Source organism: Pelophylax lessonae, assembly GCF_965119305.1.
Source record: "Pelophylax lessonae genome assembly, chromosome: 3".
NCBI lineage: Eukaryota > Metazoa > Chordata > Amphibia > Anura > Ranidae > Pelophylax > Pelophylax lessonae.
This window is the reverse complement of record NC_138770.1, coordinates 612,541,794-612,558,895: the sequence shown is the minus strand read 5'-3', so window position 1 is coordinate 612,558,895 and position 17,102 is coordinate 612,541,794. Positions and strand designations below refer to the sequence as shown.

The window sequence follows — 17,102 nt, the reverse complement described above, 5'->3', positions numbered from 1 at the left end:
TAGACACACAATTTATTCTGTAAAAATCCTGAACTCCATCAGATGGTGATAAATCTCCAATATATGCTTTTACTGCTAGTATGTTCTAGAAACTCTTACCTCTTCTGCCACGTGGTCAAAACCATAGTTGTAGAGCTCACACACGTAGTGGCGTCGCAGTGTGTCTTCATTCACTTGAAGATGTGTTGCCAGCTCCACGGCAAGTGCTGGCCAGTCCACCGGATTACCCGGCACTTCTTCCATCACTTCTTCTGATTTCACTGTAATTTGTGACTGAAACTGAGCCTGGACAGCAGCACTGATTACCTTCATTAAGAACTGGGAAGACAGCAGAGGAATGGGACAGGTCAGAGCTGAGAAGGAAAACTGTGCACACAATTTATATGCAGCGCCAGCGCCATGGTAAAAGCTGAAGTTACTTGAATTATTTTACCTCATTATCATTTTATTTGATTTTTTCTCCATAGATCATTTTATTTTAACATGAAAATGTTCAGTTCACAAAGAAATATCAGAAAACACTTCAAGCAGTATGAAGGAACTTAGTGGCAAGGTCCACCTATTCAAAGTGCCCCATCTCTTAAACGCTGCATAAAAGTGTGAGAAATACATAATTTATTTACCTTTGCAGTGACATCATCCTCCTTCCAACGAGATCTTGAGGAATGTTGAGTAGCCCAAATCTTGAAAGAAGATGAACCTGTACTGAGCTGCAATGTCTTTCCTCGTGAGATTTGGGTTACTCTGCATTCCCCAGGATCTTATCAGCAAGTGGATGGTGTCACCTCCTGCACTACGGAAGTCAGGTAAAGGTGAGTATATCATCTAATTATTTTTCCTTCCCATAGACTTTAATTTTTCACTTCTATGCAGCGTTTAATGAATGGGGAGGGGGACCACATTGAATAAGCGGACCTTGCCTGACTTGCAAGGTGTACTTTAACCTAATAACTATATTATTGTTTTAAGTGGAACTAAACTCTAATATTAAAAAAAAAACTGAGTAGTTAGGCTCTTTATTGTATAAGAGACACGCAATAAAAAAAAAAAATAAAACCTACCTGTCAGCTCAGTCTGTAAAATGCACACGGAGCTGCACATGCACAGCTCAACTCACATTCCGGCACAGAGCCTGTGTGCTGGGATGACTGCACATGTGCAGGAGGGATGCCATACCATACTGCTCACTGAAGATGGCCATACCAGTGGGAGACATTGTGGGTGTCGGACCATTCAAGCAAAAGGAAGTATCAAGTTTAGTTCTGCTTCAACCTCTCCCAAAATGTAATCCTTCACACCTAACCGAACACTTAGAATTACACCCTTATCGTGTAAATCCTAAAGAAGACCTAAACTATGGAAGCCATAACCAAAACAGGCAAGCAGCATGCAAATGATTACTTGTCAGTATTGGTTGTGGTGGCTCTGCACCTCCTTGCGCTGCAGATCATCAGGTACAGCTTCTTTTCCAGCAAAGAGAACAGTGTGCAGCACAGTAGTGACATCACCAAATCTGGTGAGGATAGCAGTCAGCGGCAGCAGTGCCTTAGAAGATCTCACATTACAGATATTCAGCTATGAAGCTCAAGGACCATAAAGTACACTGCTATTCTTCAGAAGATTTTCAATACAAAATGTAAATCTTTTAGGGTACTACTTCGACACAGTTAACATTTCTGGGTGCTCCCTTTAAGGCACATAATCTGTTTCTGAGTTCAGGCCAACTTTCATTTTAACCACTACCTACTAAATTTAAAAAGGTAACTTTTCAAAATCCATACTTGTCACCGTCAAAACTACTGAACTCCCTGATCAGTAAGATTCCAGTCCCTGTGCTAAAAAGAAGAAGCTGCACCCAGATAGCAGAAACAAAACCAACTGATTGAAATTATAAGACAGCAACAGATTACATAAAAAAAGATCTCATCACGGATACCTGTTGTCGGAGGCTCACTATGCTGGGGTCCATGTCTCCACTTGGCAGCAGCTGAATTGAAGTGAGGTCTTTAAAGAAGGCATTTTTGCCCTGAATAAAATACAGAAACATACATTAAAACATCAGTAATATCTCCATATTCTTTCCTGCAAGATCTACTGCAACCAAGATGCACCAAGCACTTCTCTTTGCTCTGATCAGATGGTCCATACACCCCCTATGGGTGTAAACAGGCCTGTATCCGTTTACAACTGCCTACCTCCATTCCAGTCCGCTAATAAAAATAAACCAAGGGCCCTCATCTTACTCCGACCAGGAGTTCGGATCAGAGGGCAGTTGGGGGTAAACAGATAGCGGAGTCTGTTTACACCCAGCCGTCCATGGAGCAGAGCGGGCTCTTTTTGTGATGGCTCTGTAGAAACTGAGCAGACACCGACCTGTCATCCACCCGCTCTGCTCCGATCAGAAGATCACCTGCTGATTAAAATGGAGTCTGCCTTGGGTGCAAGAAGCCTAATAGCTGCAAACGTCAAAAAAGCTAAAGTCTGACTCTTGAACATTGTTCAAAGCAGAGATAGAGAGATATAAAGTATTATTTTTACTTTTGTAATTACTGTGTTTCATTAAGAGTAAGGGATGAGCTTTGATGTGTATATGATGTGAAGTTATCCACTTGCCTCCCAAGCCAATTCTGACACTTCTCTCCTACATGTAAAAATCTATTTTTTGCTCAGGACTTTCAAACATTATATATATATATATATATATATATATATATATATATATATATATATATATATATATATATATTTTAGCAGAGACCCTAGGGAATAAAATGGTGGCCATTGCAACTTTTTATGTCACACGAAATTTGCGCAGAAATTTTTCAAATGCAATTATTTTGGAGGGGAAAAAAAAAAAAAAAAAAACACTTTCATGAATTAAAAAAAAAACAAAACGCAATATTTACCCAAATTTTTTTGTATAATGTGAAAGATGGTGTTACTCAGAGTAAATAAATACCTGATGTGTCAAACTTTAAAATTGTGCACAATATGTCGTGGAATGGAGCCAAAGTTTTTTTACTTAAAAATCTCCATAGAATACGCTTTAAATTTTTTTACAGGTTACCTGTTCAGATTTACAGAGGAAGTCTAGTGCTAGAATTGTTGCTCTCATTCTAACGATCGCATTGATACCTCACATGTGTAGTTTGAGCACCGTTCACATATAAGCGGGCGCGACCTACGCATGAGTTTGCTTCTGTGTGCGGGCGCTCTAAAAGTTATTATTATAATAAAATTAAAACTATTTTATATAATTATTTAATTTAATTTTTTTTTTATTTTTCCATGGTTTCATTTTTACTTTTTGATCACTTTTATTCCTATTACAAGGAATGTAAACATTCCTTGTAATAGGAATAGGGCATGACAGGTCCTTTTATGGAAAGATCTGGGGTCTACAAGACCTCACATCTCTCCTCTGCCCAGGAAGAACTGAGATTTAAAAAAAAAAAAAAAAATAGATCTCAAGCTTTCAAAAAAAAATAAAAATAAATAAAATCGCAATCTCCGTGAGTCAAAGAGATGATCGGGGACCATCTGGTCCTCAGTCAGCTCTATGGTAAACTTCCGCCACGGGAAGGTTCACGGGAAGGCTCGCTGATCGCACAGACGAGACCAGAGAAACACTGTAAGGCAGCGGGAGGCAGGTGGAGGGATAAGGCGGATGTCCCCTCCTGCCACCTGTAAAAACAATCAAGCAAGGAAACAGCAGGCATCATCCAATATATCAACACTTCAAGTCCTCAACGTTATATGACGCAACCCGGGGGAAGTGGTTAAAGTAGTTCTAAAGGCTAGACATTTTTTACCTTCATGTATTTTCTGCATTAAAGCAAAAAAAATGTCCTCATAGTAGTATCACCCCTCCCTATATACTTACCTGAGTCCTATCTCCATCCAGTGCTGTGCCCATCTGCAGTGGCACTGTTTTCTGTTCCTCTCCTCACAGGACACAGAGGCAGCAGCAGGAGCCATTGGCTCCTGCTGCTGTCAATTAAATCTTGTGAGAAAAGAGTGGGGGCAGGGCCAAGCCACACTGTATGTAAAAAAAAAAAATAGACTTCACAAGCAATGTTTAACCCCATATTAGCTGGCTATGGCCCTTAGATGAAGCAGAGAATCATAGAAAATAAATATTCATTTCCTATGATCATCACTTCCTCCAGAACAAATCTTGATAAATACAACCATAATTATTTTCTTTTTTTTTTTTAAAACAAACACTGATTAAAGTAGAAAACAGTGCTTTTTATAGTTTTGTTACTTTTTTAATTCCTATGGATTACATAAAAAAATAAAATACCTTTTTTGCAAGACATTATTGCGAGAGAAAGCCTTGTTTACCTAAAAGGTATATGTATAACAAATTGTTATCTTACATAATGACAGAGTTATTGCTGAATAAACAGGCCTATAAGGGGAGTAGAGATGTGAGAGCCCAGCTGGTTAAAGCGGAGTCCCACTGGTTTTTGTGTTTATTAAAAGTCAGCAGCTACAAAAAGTGTATCCGCTGACTTTTAACAAACACTCACCTGTCCCATGGCCCAGCTATGCAGCCGGCGGGAGCCTCGCTTCTCTCCCTCTTCGCCCCACGCCATCACTACAGTGGGCACCCGGCTGTGACAGCTTGCGGCTTCACATGTCACGCTGCGCATCCTGAGTGGACGGGCAATCTTCTGGGAGCTGTGACATGTCCCAGCAGATTGCAGGGAGGGAGGGGGAGACAAGGACTTCCGCTCGAGCCGCCTAGGCGGCCCGAGCAGAACTGGGAGCGAGTACTTGTCCAAACTAGGTACTTGCTCCCCCCCCCAAAAAAAAATTACATGATGAATGTGGCATGTCAGGGGGTCAGGAGGCCTTAAAGCGGAAGTTCCACTTTTGAGTGGAACTCCACTTTATATGACTTTCATATTTTGTAAGTTTCCTTTACTACACTTTACACTCACCAAGTGTGATACCCTGTGTGTGTACTGCCTGACCTCACCAAGTGTGATACCCTGTGTGTGTACTGCCTGACCTCACCAAGTGTGTCGCAATTTCACAGCCGCATGCAATTTTAAAGCGTGACATGATGGCTATCTATTTACTCGGCACAACCTCATTTTTATATTTTGGGTGATATATTAACTTTATGTTCTCTTAAATTACCTGTAGTGTATTTTTTATTTTTTTTTTACTGAAGTTTTGTCACATATTGTGTGACATAAAAAATTGAAACTGTCACTATTTTTTTCTCTAGGGTGTCTGCTTTCAGAAAATATATCATGTTCAAGCAGGGAGGGGGAGGGGGTGTACACATTCTTCAGGCTATTTTTTTTTTTTTTTTTAATTGTGCAAAAAATGTCTCTGGCAGCAAAACGATTAATAAATAACGGCTGGTGTCCTTCAGATGGCCAATATGGTGAAAATATGCTCTAAACAACAATTCTCATCAGTGATGTGTGACGAATAGATCAATAAATGCAGAAGGGTCCTGGCACTCACCTTACTGTCGAAGAGAGATAGAGGTTTAACGGACTTCAGTGAGAACTTCATGATGGCGTACATGATGGCAGAGAGCACATACTGATGTTCTACCAGCGGATAGTGAATGTGTTTCTGCTCCAGAGCCAATTCCACAATAGAGTTGGGACCCTCCATTGCCACCCAGGAGTCTTCTACCTCCAGTACTGGGGCCAACATCTCCTCACTGCTGACATCAGCCTATACAGACCAACAAACACTCTGGTAAGGTTGGATTGTGTACTCACAAGAAGGCCAGCAGGCAGCCTCACAATAAAGTATCTTTATAGAAAATAAAAATGTATAACTTTATAACATATAGCCATTCCCTCCTGCTGCTGTCAATCAAAAGCGGTGACACAGGAGGGGGGATGGCAAGTCCCGCTGTCTCTGTAAATGGACGCAGCAGCGGGACTCGGGAGCGAGCCTGCACGGGTGCCCTATAGAAATCAGCTTTCTGTTGGGGCACCCAAAGAAGAGGAGGGGCCTGCAGTGCCGGCGGAGGACCCGGGCTGCTCTGTGCAAAACCCTTGCACAGAGCAGGTAAGTATAGACATGTTTGTTATTAAAAAAAGCAGTCCTGTCTAGCAGGGAAGACGACATGATTTGTCTCTGCTGCAGTTAAAGAGACCCTGAAAATGAAGTATTTTAAATGTTTACCTGCAGTATTTTTCACTTCCATAAACAGTTGGTATACGATACATGCTTTTCATACCATAGCACTCTCCTCTTCAGGGAGTGTCTAATTACTCTGTGCTGGGCCAGCTCCTCTTCCCCTCCCCTCACCTTCCTTCATAACCTTTTATGTGGCTGCTTTAGGAGAAGCGATGGGAAATATAAAGTGTGCGACCTGAGTGATAGTTTTAAGGCTGCTGACATCACATCGAAGATGGTGGCACCCAGCAGCAGTCTCAGAGCTTTTAAAGTCTACACAAGGGAGGATTTTAGAGGTATAGAATACATTAAGTGCACATATGACCTTAAGGGAAGATTGCTGTTAAAATGATCAGTCTGCATGCACCAGTGACCACTCCCGTGCCATCTACTCTCCTATTCACTCTCGTGACTATGAGAAACCCCTGCAGGCCAACTATTACTTCTGTTTAGTTTCGTTTGGTTAATCATTACTTTTTTGGATTTGTTATTTAACTTTGCATGTAGATTTGGCACAGTATGAGACAGAGACGCCCTTACCATACACGCCATGGATCTTGCAAAGCAGTCCGAAGAAACTTTTTATTGCAGAAAGGATCACATCAGGAACAGTGCAACGTTTCCGAGTCACGCAGGAGCCCTTCGTCAGGCGTGTCACATGCCTGACAAAGGGGTCCTACGTGACTACGAAATGTTGCACTGTTCCTGATGTGATCCTTTCTGCAATAAAAAGTTTCTTCGGACTGCTTTGCAAGATCCATGGTGTGCTGGCGAATATGTATGTACCTGTGATAGATCCAGTGTCCAGGTGGTGATCGCTTCAGCACCCAATATATATGTGCCTATATCCAGGAAGGTATGCGATGGGAATTTAAACTTTTATCATATACACTTAGTTCCTACTATAGATATGTGTGTCTATCCCTGCTTTTGTGGAACGCACGTGCTCCTATTGGTCACATATCTTATTTTGTTAGGATTTTCATTCTGACATACGAATCCTGCTTACTAGATCGATTCTTGTGTATCTGTTGTTATCTGCTACATATACACTATCTCTCTGTATTTTCTTTAGTCAGGGTTGATGTAATATGCAAACTCTAAATAAAGATATTTACAAAAAACTAAAAAAAAAAACATCAGTCTGGTGACAGGGGCTCTTAAGGAATCTCTCTGTCTGATGCGAATCCATAAACCACCTGATTAAAGAAGCTCCTGAGAAACAAACATGGAAGAGCAGAAATGTCCGGATTACCTCCATCATTGTTTGTAGGAGATCAGAGCAGCTTCCCAGGAAGGAGGTCGTAGAGGTGTCACTCATACCCACATCCTGTGACGAGTGAGAGAGAACGACAAGCTTCAATGGTTTTATTAGTATATTTATCACAGAAATGAAAATACCAATCGTGTTACTTTTTGTGAACAGACACTACAATGTGATTAAATAAGATATTACACCATCAGGTTATTTATGATGTCAAGCCTTGGCATTTGCAAGCACCATTGGTGTAATTATATATTACACACAGGGCAGACATTGTTGCCCATCAGATATGTAGGCTCATCTTCCTCCTTTGCAGTACTACACTATGGTTGCGCTTTACTGCTTCTCACACCGGAAGTCAGGGAGTCTTCTGACTCTGCAAACAAGACCCTCAACGTAAGGCGGATATCTTATCTCAACAGGTATTAACTGGAAGTGCCATTGTAATGACTAATCTACTCTGCATTTAGTGGCTAATATAGAAAACATTAAAGTCAGCCATACGTGGATTCAAATTCGGCCGGTTCAGCAATGGACTTGCTGAACTTTAATCCATGTATGGGCAAGGCTGGTAGTACAGAAGACGTTCTACCAACTACACTGATCAGTGTGTTCTGAAAGCTCCTCGCCATCAGAACACCATAGCACAGCAGAAGGATTGCCCCATCCACCGCGAATGTGTGCAAGGGGGAATCGGGTCAATTTTCTTTCATTCAACCTGGTGGGTGAATGGAAAAAATGATTAATGTATGGCCAGCTTTAGGGTGCATTCACACCTGCAAATGCATCCTCTTTCCGATTAGATGCGAGAACCCCAGCATGTGATCTCTGCATGAGAATTTAAATGCAAGTGGCTGTGAATAGCTGTGGGAGCTGGAAGCCTCCAAATGCTTTCAATAGGGTTGCCTCCTGCAGTTAATCGCGGGAACCCCCGTTGGAGTTATACCATCTAATTGAAGTGCGGGTGAATTGGTAAGTGTGCATGCACCCTTAAAGCAAGCTGATCTTCAGATATGTACAGGCTCCTCTCCCGTAATAAAAATACTTATTCTGATTGAACTAGAAACTGTGAGCTTTTCACAGTGTGCAATAAAACTAGTAGCAAACCAGAAACAGCCCACCTCATTTTTTGGCTGGAGAAGGTCCAGCTCCTATCTAGTCCTTTACTCTCCAGCTTCACTGTCCTTGGCCTGCCCCTCTAATTCACTGGATTGCAGTACTTTCAACCATGGGATGTTCAACATCAGATGTGAGCATTACCTAGATCAACTCTTGCCCTCAGGACCCACTAACAGGCCAGGTTTGCAAGATAACTGAAATATATTACAGGTGATATCATTTGCTGCTCAGTGATTGCAGTATTCTAGTCTGCATCTCCCCAAGGTAATACTTAAAATCTGGCCTGTTAGTGGGTGCTGAGAAGAGGAGTTGAGAACCTCTGACCTAGGGAGATCTGCATGCAAATACAGTTTACATAAGAATGCCAACTCCTCTAGACTGACATCTATCCAAAACAGAATTTTGATATCCTCACCTTGCATTAGGGCTGAGGGTTCTTGAGAGGAGTGCTGTGAGGTTTTCAGGAAGCTATGTATTTGTATAGCAGCACAGCTGACTAGCAACTTGTGCTGCTTCTCCCTCTCCCAGTCCGAATTCTGCTGTACAGGGACTGCAAGAGACTGATGCCAGGACATTTTCCTTACACCGCTTGCTTAAAATCCATATATACATTTAAGGCCCCTTTCACATTGTCTGCTCCGTCAGCGGACTCCGTTTTTCTCAGCGGGGGATCGATCCGCTGAGCAGGCGAAAGGCAGCTCCCTCTCCGCTCTGTGTGTGCACAGACGGAGCTGTCAGGTCCCCGCTGTCCTCTATGGGGGAATCGAATGAGAACGGACTGCCTGTCCGTTCTCATCCGGTTCCATCCGATCCGCCAGACGGATGGAAATTAGGGTTTCCATCCGTCCGGATTTAAAGGACATGTCTCTGCTGACATCCGCTGCCCCATAGAGATGCATGGGGGGACCGTTCAGATCCGCCTAAAAAACTGACAGGCTGATCTGAATGGTCCTCCTGTGTGAAAGGGGCCTAAGGATACTATTTGGTATTGTTATACAATTGATAACACATTTATGTTTATAACACATAATTTATGCGCTGCACTTCTGTTTTATTTTATTTGGATGTACCTTGTATCATAGGTATAAGTGTTCAGCAGCTATGGTTTGTTTAATTTACTAGTGCAGATATTTCCCCTTTCTTATACCTTTAAGGATGTATGATGTGTGCCTTTTATGTCTGGAGTTCTACTTTAAGGTTCGTTTATGTTCTACATGAATATTATGTTCTTGCAACTGATGCTAAATTGTACACTATTACATTATTCCTTTATCAATAATCAGGACGTACCCTCCTGCACAAACGATCCTTTGGGGCTTTTCCAACCTAAAGGAGAAACATGTTACTCAAGTTATGTCAAATCTACAGGAAGCACACACAGAATTCTTATACAGTTCTACTCTACACAGAATATTAAGTGACCCGCACTGACAATAAGTGTCACATAATGCAGATCCGGTCAGGACTCGCTCACCTTATCTATGAGGTACACAGCTGATGAAAACCGTTTAATAATGAACGTGCTCCACATCATCAGACACAGCCCTAGAATGACAAACACATGAACACACCACAACAATCAGCAGCTTTTCATTTTTATTGATGTTAATGTCAGTCATGTCTCCCTTTCCCTAATTTATACTTCTGGAAGAACTTCCCCTTACCTATCCAATGCTAAATTCAGACTTTCTAATAAATGTCCCTGTATATTACACAAATTCCTTGGTGCCGAGCGCACACAAATATGCGGACTCACCTTTGCACCAACCGCCCGCATATTTGTGCCAATAGAGCCATGCCAAGAGCACATGCCTCAGGCACAGATACCAGCGGCTAACTAAAAGCTCCCGTTCGCATTTTGCGATCGGGCGCTTTCCGATCATCATGTGATCAATAAATCAATCAATCAATCACATGCCGCCTCCGGGCATTCTAAACCCCTTAAAGGGCCGGCATGCGCTCGCTCTAAGTGGTTAAAGTAATTGCAAAGTCTTGTTTTTTTTCCTATAAAAATAACAAACATGTTATACTTACCTGCTCTATTGCAGTGGATTTCCACAGAGTGGCCCCGATCCTCCTCTTCTTGGGTCCCGCCTCTGTGATTCTGGCCCCTCCCTCCTGTTCAGTGCCCCCACAGCAAGCAGCTTGCTCTGGGGGCACCCGAGCCGAGTCACAGCTCCCAGTGTCCATTCAGACAAGGAGCCCCAACCCGGCTTGCCCCGTATCTCCTGATTGGCTAGTTGACTCTGATTGACAGCAGCGGCAGCCAATAGCACCGCTGCTGTCTCAGCCAATCAGGAGGGAGAATTTTTGGACACCTGAGACACTCGTGGATATCGCTGGATAGAGAGGGACCTCAGGTAAGTGTTAGGGGGGCTGCTGCACACAGAAGGCTTTTTATCCTAATGCATAGAATGCATTACGATAAAAAAAACCTTCTGACTTTACAACCCCTTTTAAAGAAACATACTAATCCATAGAGTCCAGTGTTGTCTTTCTTGCACCACTCTGCTTCCTCGCCATCTTAAATGTCCTCTCATTAGGAGTAAGGATGAGCTTGGGTTCGGCACTGGCTTATGTTTGGTCACATGGCAATATTAGGTCAATGGAATCACAAGCATCCCCATGCCCCGTGGCATATGTGATGCTGCAGGGGGGGAAATCCCCACCCGCAGCTCATTTGCCTGGCACTCAGAATTGCTGAACTCAAGCACATCGCTAATCAGGAGCATTTTTCTCAGGCTTTTTTCTTTATTTTCACCTAGTGACCCTGCCAGTAACACACTTCCTTTTCTAGGGTGACAACATTCACTGTGCTGTATCATTAAGACGGAAACTGGGTAGGACTGTCAGAAACCCACCCCAATCCTCTCGTCCATAACAGGTAAGAGGGGTTCTGTAGTCCACAGGTAAAGCTGGGATCAATGTAACTGATAATAGTCAGCATAAGTAAAGAGCACAGGAAATTATCAGCTCACATTTTCTGGCAGTATCAACAGGTATTGTATTGCACTTGTAACAAAACATTTCCAATGTGTTGGAATAAAATAAACTATTCCGTCGTTTTTTTTCAGGACCACTGTTCAGTGTCATTTGCCAAGTCAATTTCATGCCCTCTATTGTTACTCCCCATCCCAGGGCTTTTCTGTATTGACATACCAAACTGGACATGTGCGTTGCCGATTCTCTTCAAGTGGTCCACAGACTGTAGTAGAAACTGAGCTTCCTGCAGAGAAAGAATACACCCGTAAAAACACAAAGCGGGTCATCTGCACCCTGGCCAAAGACCTTCTACTATACATCCCTTCCCCCTAACACTGCTATCTACACTCCATTTAAAGATGAATTCCACCCAAGCAGCTAAACACACACACATAGACAATATACATATATGTGAGCTGCTTTGCCTGTCAAGGGATTTACATTTCTGTCCATCCAGTCCTGTGATTTAGACCAACTTTCACTGGCTGCAATCCAAAATCATCAAAATTAAAAGAAAGACATGCTTGAAATATATCACCCTGTGTGTAATGCACAGTGCTGTTTTGCATATGGGGTTGGTGCCTCAGTTCAAAATTGGGACTTTATGGGCTTAATATGTGAATTCATAGAAAATATTCATTTTTAACTTAAAAGATAATAATTTATTATATGTTAGCCATATAATATAACAATATTCAATAGAGTATTCAGAGAATTCATATATATTATATATACTGTGTGGGTTACAGACCCATAGGTGATTGTGAGTAGGAAAGAAAGATAAGAAGTAGTGACAATGTGCTTAGGGTGACAATCACTAGCTCTCTATTGTTCCACGCTTGGGTGAAGCGTCGGATCCATAGGGAGGGTGTTTCAAAGTCCTACGCGTTTCGGCCGTTAGGCCTTTATCAAGGGAGGTGTGTCACCACATCTGGAATATAGTAAATGGAATATTTGAGTATGTATTATTTGAGCCAATCGGAATATTTTTCCTTTGGTCATATAATAAAAAAGACGTACTTTGTTAGGAAAAAGATTCTGCCTCTGGTTTCTGTCTCAGGTCCTTATCTTATCACATATGAATCGTGTAGTCACTGCTGCTAGAGTATAATTTGAAGAGTGTAAGTTTATTTTCAAGATATATGTTTTAATAAATTTTAATAAATTTTAATCTGTTTAGGTACTCACTTGGTTAATTCATATATTTCTTTTAGCCAGGGAGCATATAATAATGTCCTTGTTCTGATCCAATCTGGATTAAAATGTGAATATGTTTAATATTTTGGTAATATAATTATTTTGGCATTTTGTATCTTTGGTTTTACTTACTTGTATTTCCAAAAAGAATCACTAGGTGGCACTGTGGCGTTTAGAAGGTCCCCTCCTATTCTATCTCTATAGATAGAAGGGGGAAAGTATAAATATACTTGTATGTATTTTAATCCAGATTGGATCAGAACAAGGACATTATTATATGCTCCCTGGCTAAAAGAAATATATGAATTAACCAAGTGAGTACCTAAACAGATTAAAATTTATTAAAATTTATTAAAACATATATCTTGAAAATAAACTTACACTCTTCAAATTATACTCTAGCAGCAGTGACTACACGATTCATATGTGATAAGATAAGGACCTGAGACAGAAACCAGAGGCAGAATCTTTTTCCTAACAAAGTACGTCTTTTTTATTATATGACCAAAGGAAAAATATTCCGATTGGCTCAAATAATACATACTCAAATATTCCATTTACTATATTCCAGATGTGGTGACACACCTCCCTTGATAAAGGCCTAACGGCCGAAACGCGTAGGACTTTGAAACACCCTCCCTATGGATCCGACGCTTCACCCAAGCGTGGAACAATAGAGAGCTAGTGATTGTCACCCTAAGCACATTGTCACTACTTCTTATCTTTCTTTCCTACTCACAATCACCTATGGGTCTGTAACCCACACAGTATATATAATATATATGAATTCTCTGAATACTCTATTGAATATTGTTATATTATATGGCTAACATATAATAAATTATTATCTTTTAAGTTAAAAATGAATATTTTCTATGAATTCACATATTAAGCCCATAAAGTCCCAATTTTGAACTGAGGCACCAACCCCATATGCAAAATTTTACCCGGGATGATGGCTAAACCCAACTAAAAAGTTCTTTAGGAATCACACACCTACACAATTTTACCCCGGATGGATAACACATCCACGACCTCACAGATTCCTAAATAACCGAGCAAACAATATAACCTTCCCATGCTGAACAGCAAGGCATAGGGAATCACGATTTATTAATAAAGATCAAACCCCCTCCCCCAGTCCAGAGTTATCTCTGTAACAGGAGTCAAGAGGGGAACCTCTCAAAAAATTCCAAGCTAAAAAACTTGGAAACCACTGATTGACGGACAAAGTTTGGATCAACATGGAGAACTTGATGGGCGCCGAGTGGGATTCCATGATGCAGGGGATACAAAACAAATTTAAAGAAAAAGAACAACTGGAATCTGACGTACTAGCTTTATTTTCAAATTTAAAAAAACAAATGACAAGAAAATCCGCACTCTATTGGCACATAGAAACGTTCAATAGATATATTAAAGAAAACATCAATCCTGCAGGCCTCCGTATTCAAATTTTCCCCACTATGGAAAAAGTGACGGAACAAATGAAAAAAGACTGGGAGGATATCCTCAACGCATGTTCAAAAAACCTAATGAAACTACTGCAAGATGAATACAGGAGACAGATAACTAGTTTGGATGAAGAAATAAAAACCATATATGAACAACTATTGCCTTTAAAAACTGCACCACTATATAGTGAACAAGAAGAAAAATTAAAAACCCACCTTGAAGATTATGCAAAAGAGACGTTACAAAAGAAAGAAAAGAAATATTGGCGGGACAAAAATGCGTTTACCCAAGGTAGAGCATATAGATGGTCTAATACAACCAGACAAAACCGAAATAAAAATAGATTTGTAAAAAACCCCAACTACTACCAATCCTCGGATTCATCATCCTATTATTCAGGAGCAGGAGGAGGCAAAAACAGAGCCTATTCAAAAAACAGCCAACAGGACCCCCAAAGACACTTCGAAAGAAGGGAATGGGGACCTCATGAGGAACATGGAGAACTAGACTCCCAGGGCCTAGAAATAATAGGGGGCCCAGGACCAAATAGACCAACCAACTATCAAATATTTACGAGAGCACAAAAGAAAAAAGACGAGGACCATAAACAACTACAAAAAAAGGCTTTTTTAGCCAAAGAAAAAACAAAAACCAAAACGCAGCCAAACCAAGAACAACAGGAGTCCGGACCGGAGGAACCGAAGGACTAAACATAATTAATCTATCATCTCTACAATTAACATCTGAACAAACACAAGTCCTATCACTAGGACTATCTTTTTGCCCCAACCAAAGTATGGACACTTTTGAGGTGGTCAAAGATATCAACCTTTTCGCACGCAATCTACTTCTCAAAGTGATGCACAATAAAAAACCAACAACAACAGAACAACCAACACCTCTTACAGCCGCGGAATTCCGAGCAATTCGGGACCTCAACATACTATTGGAAGAGGGTGGACTGACAGAATCAGAGGAATCGGACACATCAACAGACAGTGACGAGGAACAGGACAAAAGGATTGCCACCTTTAGAAAAAAATCGCACAAATTCCCACCACTAAATACAAACCCTACAATTGCTTTATTTGTTAGACAAACATCTAAAGAGATCGAGCAAATACAGAAAAAAACTAAAACTAACAATATAAATCAACAACAAAGAAAGGCCCTGAGGGAACTCCAAGAGAACGATCAAATTACAATAAAACCCTCGGATAAAGGGGGTAATGTCGTAATAATGAATACAGAACATTATAAACAAATGTGTCTAAAGATACTGGAGAACAAAAAATGTTACCAGATTATCTCACCTGTAATGATAGAAAAATACAATCAGGAATTCTACCGGCTTGTAGACAGAGCATTCAACCAGAAGATAATATCTCAAACATTATGGGAATTCATTAGAACGCAGCACCCCAGGACCCCCACGTTCTACTCATTACCAAAGATCCATAAAAACGCAATCGATCCACCAGGACGTCCAATAATCTCTGGCAACGGTAACATCACAGAGAAAGCAAGCCAGGTCATTGATGCCTACCTTAAACCATATGTGACACAATTGACCTCCCACACAAAAGATACACTTCACTTATTACAAATATTGGAAGGCCTAACAGTACCGAAAGATGCCTTACTTGTTACAATTGATGTGGAGAGCCTATATAACAACATACCCCACTCCAAGGGGTTAAAGGCGGTAGAAAAGATACTCACCCAACAAAGCGATTATGATAGAAACTTCAGTGAATTTATCCTCAACATGCTGTCATTTATTCTAAGACATAATACATTCTCCTTTTGTGGAACATATTATGTACAGGTCTGCGGGGTTGCGATGGGTACAAGCTGTGCACCCTCGTATGCCAATTTATACCTGGGTAACTGGGAACACGAATTCCTAACGTCAGAGGAAAACATAATGTATACCCAGAATATTATGCTATGGCAGAGATACCTGGACGATGTCTTCATGATATGGAATGGACCAGAAAATCAAATCAAAAAATGCCTAGATCGAATGAACAGGAACAGCCACAACATGTATTTCACCATGACACAGGATAAAAACAAAATCGCATTCCTCGATACATATATTTATAAAGATGACAGAGGAAACATAATGACCACACTATACAGGAAAGAAACCGCCGGCAACACCATACTCCACGCCAGCAGCTTTCACCCAGAACCACTAAAAAACTCCATCCCATTCAGCCAATTTCTTCGATTAAAAAGGAATTGTACAATAGAATTGGAATTCCAACAAGAAGCAAACAAACTAAACCAAAGACTACGAGATCGAGGCTATACCAAAACCTGCCTGAGAAAAGCTTTTAATAAAGTTAAAAAAATGGATAGACAAGAGATCCTGTACAAAAAAGATTCCCCGAAAGCTGACACCACCACCCAACCAACGAGAATAATCATGAGATATTCAAACGAACATCAATCCATCAGAAAAATCTTGCAAAAAAATTGGTCGATCCTTACCGAGGATCCTACCATAAAAGACCTAATCTCAGAAAACCCCAAGATCACCTACAGAAAAACTCAGTCGCTACAACAATCCTTGGTACACAGCGAACTAAAGAACAGAAGAGACCCATGCAAAACTAAGGGTACTTACCCATGTGGATCATGCGCACAGTGTAGCGTTATAAAAAAATCCACACATAAAATATTACCTAATGGTGAACTCTTCAATCCCAAACATTACGCCAATTGCAAAACCAAAGGCGTAGTGTACCTTATGGAGTGCGAATGCGGCAGCTTTTATGTCGGCAAAACGCGACAAGAATTTGGCCTCAGGGTGAACCAACACATGCATAGCATGCAAATAAGTAATTTTTACCTCCCATTAGGCCGTCATGTGGCTAATATCCACAAAAATAGGATGCCAAAGGTGACTTTTTCTACA

General features: G+C 41.0%; 1 protein-coding gene across 1 annotated transcript in view; it reads right to left on the bottom strand.

Moving 5' to 3' along the window:
• Positions 1–17,102, bottom strand: part of RAB3GAP2 (RAB3 GTPase activating non-catalytic protein subunit 2) — a 107,649-nt gene that overhangs the window by 3,697 nt on the left and 86,850 nt on the right. Inside the window, exons 25-31 of the mRNA XM_082252557.1 lie at positions 11,702–11,768; positions 10,017–10,087; positions 9,833–9,868; positions 7,415–7,489; positions 5,488–5,706; positions 1,937–2,026; positions 100–318 (exon numbers count right to left, since the gene is read on the bottom strand). Coding sequence (XP_082108683.1) covers positions 100–318; positions 1,937–2,026; positions 5,488–5,706; positions 7,415–7,489; positions 9,833–9,868; positions 10,017–10,087; positions 11,702–11,768 — 777 coding nt within the window. The remainder of the gene's footprint in view (positions 1–99; positions 319–1,936; positions 2,027–5,487; positions 5,707–7,414; positions 7,490–9,832; positions 9,869–10,016; positions 10,088–11,701; positions 11,769–17,102) is intronic.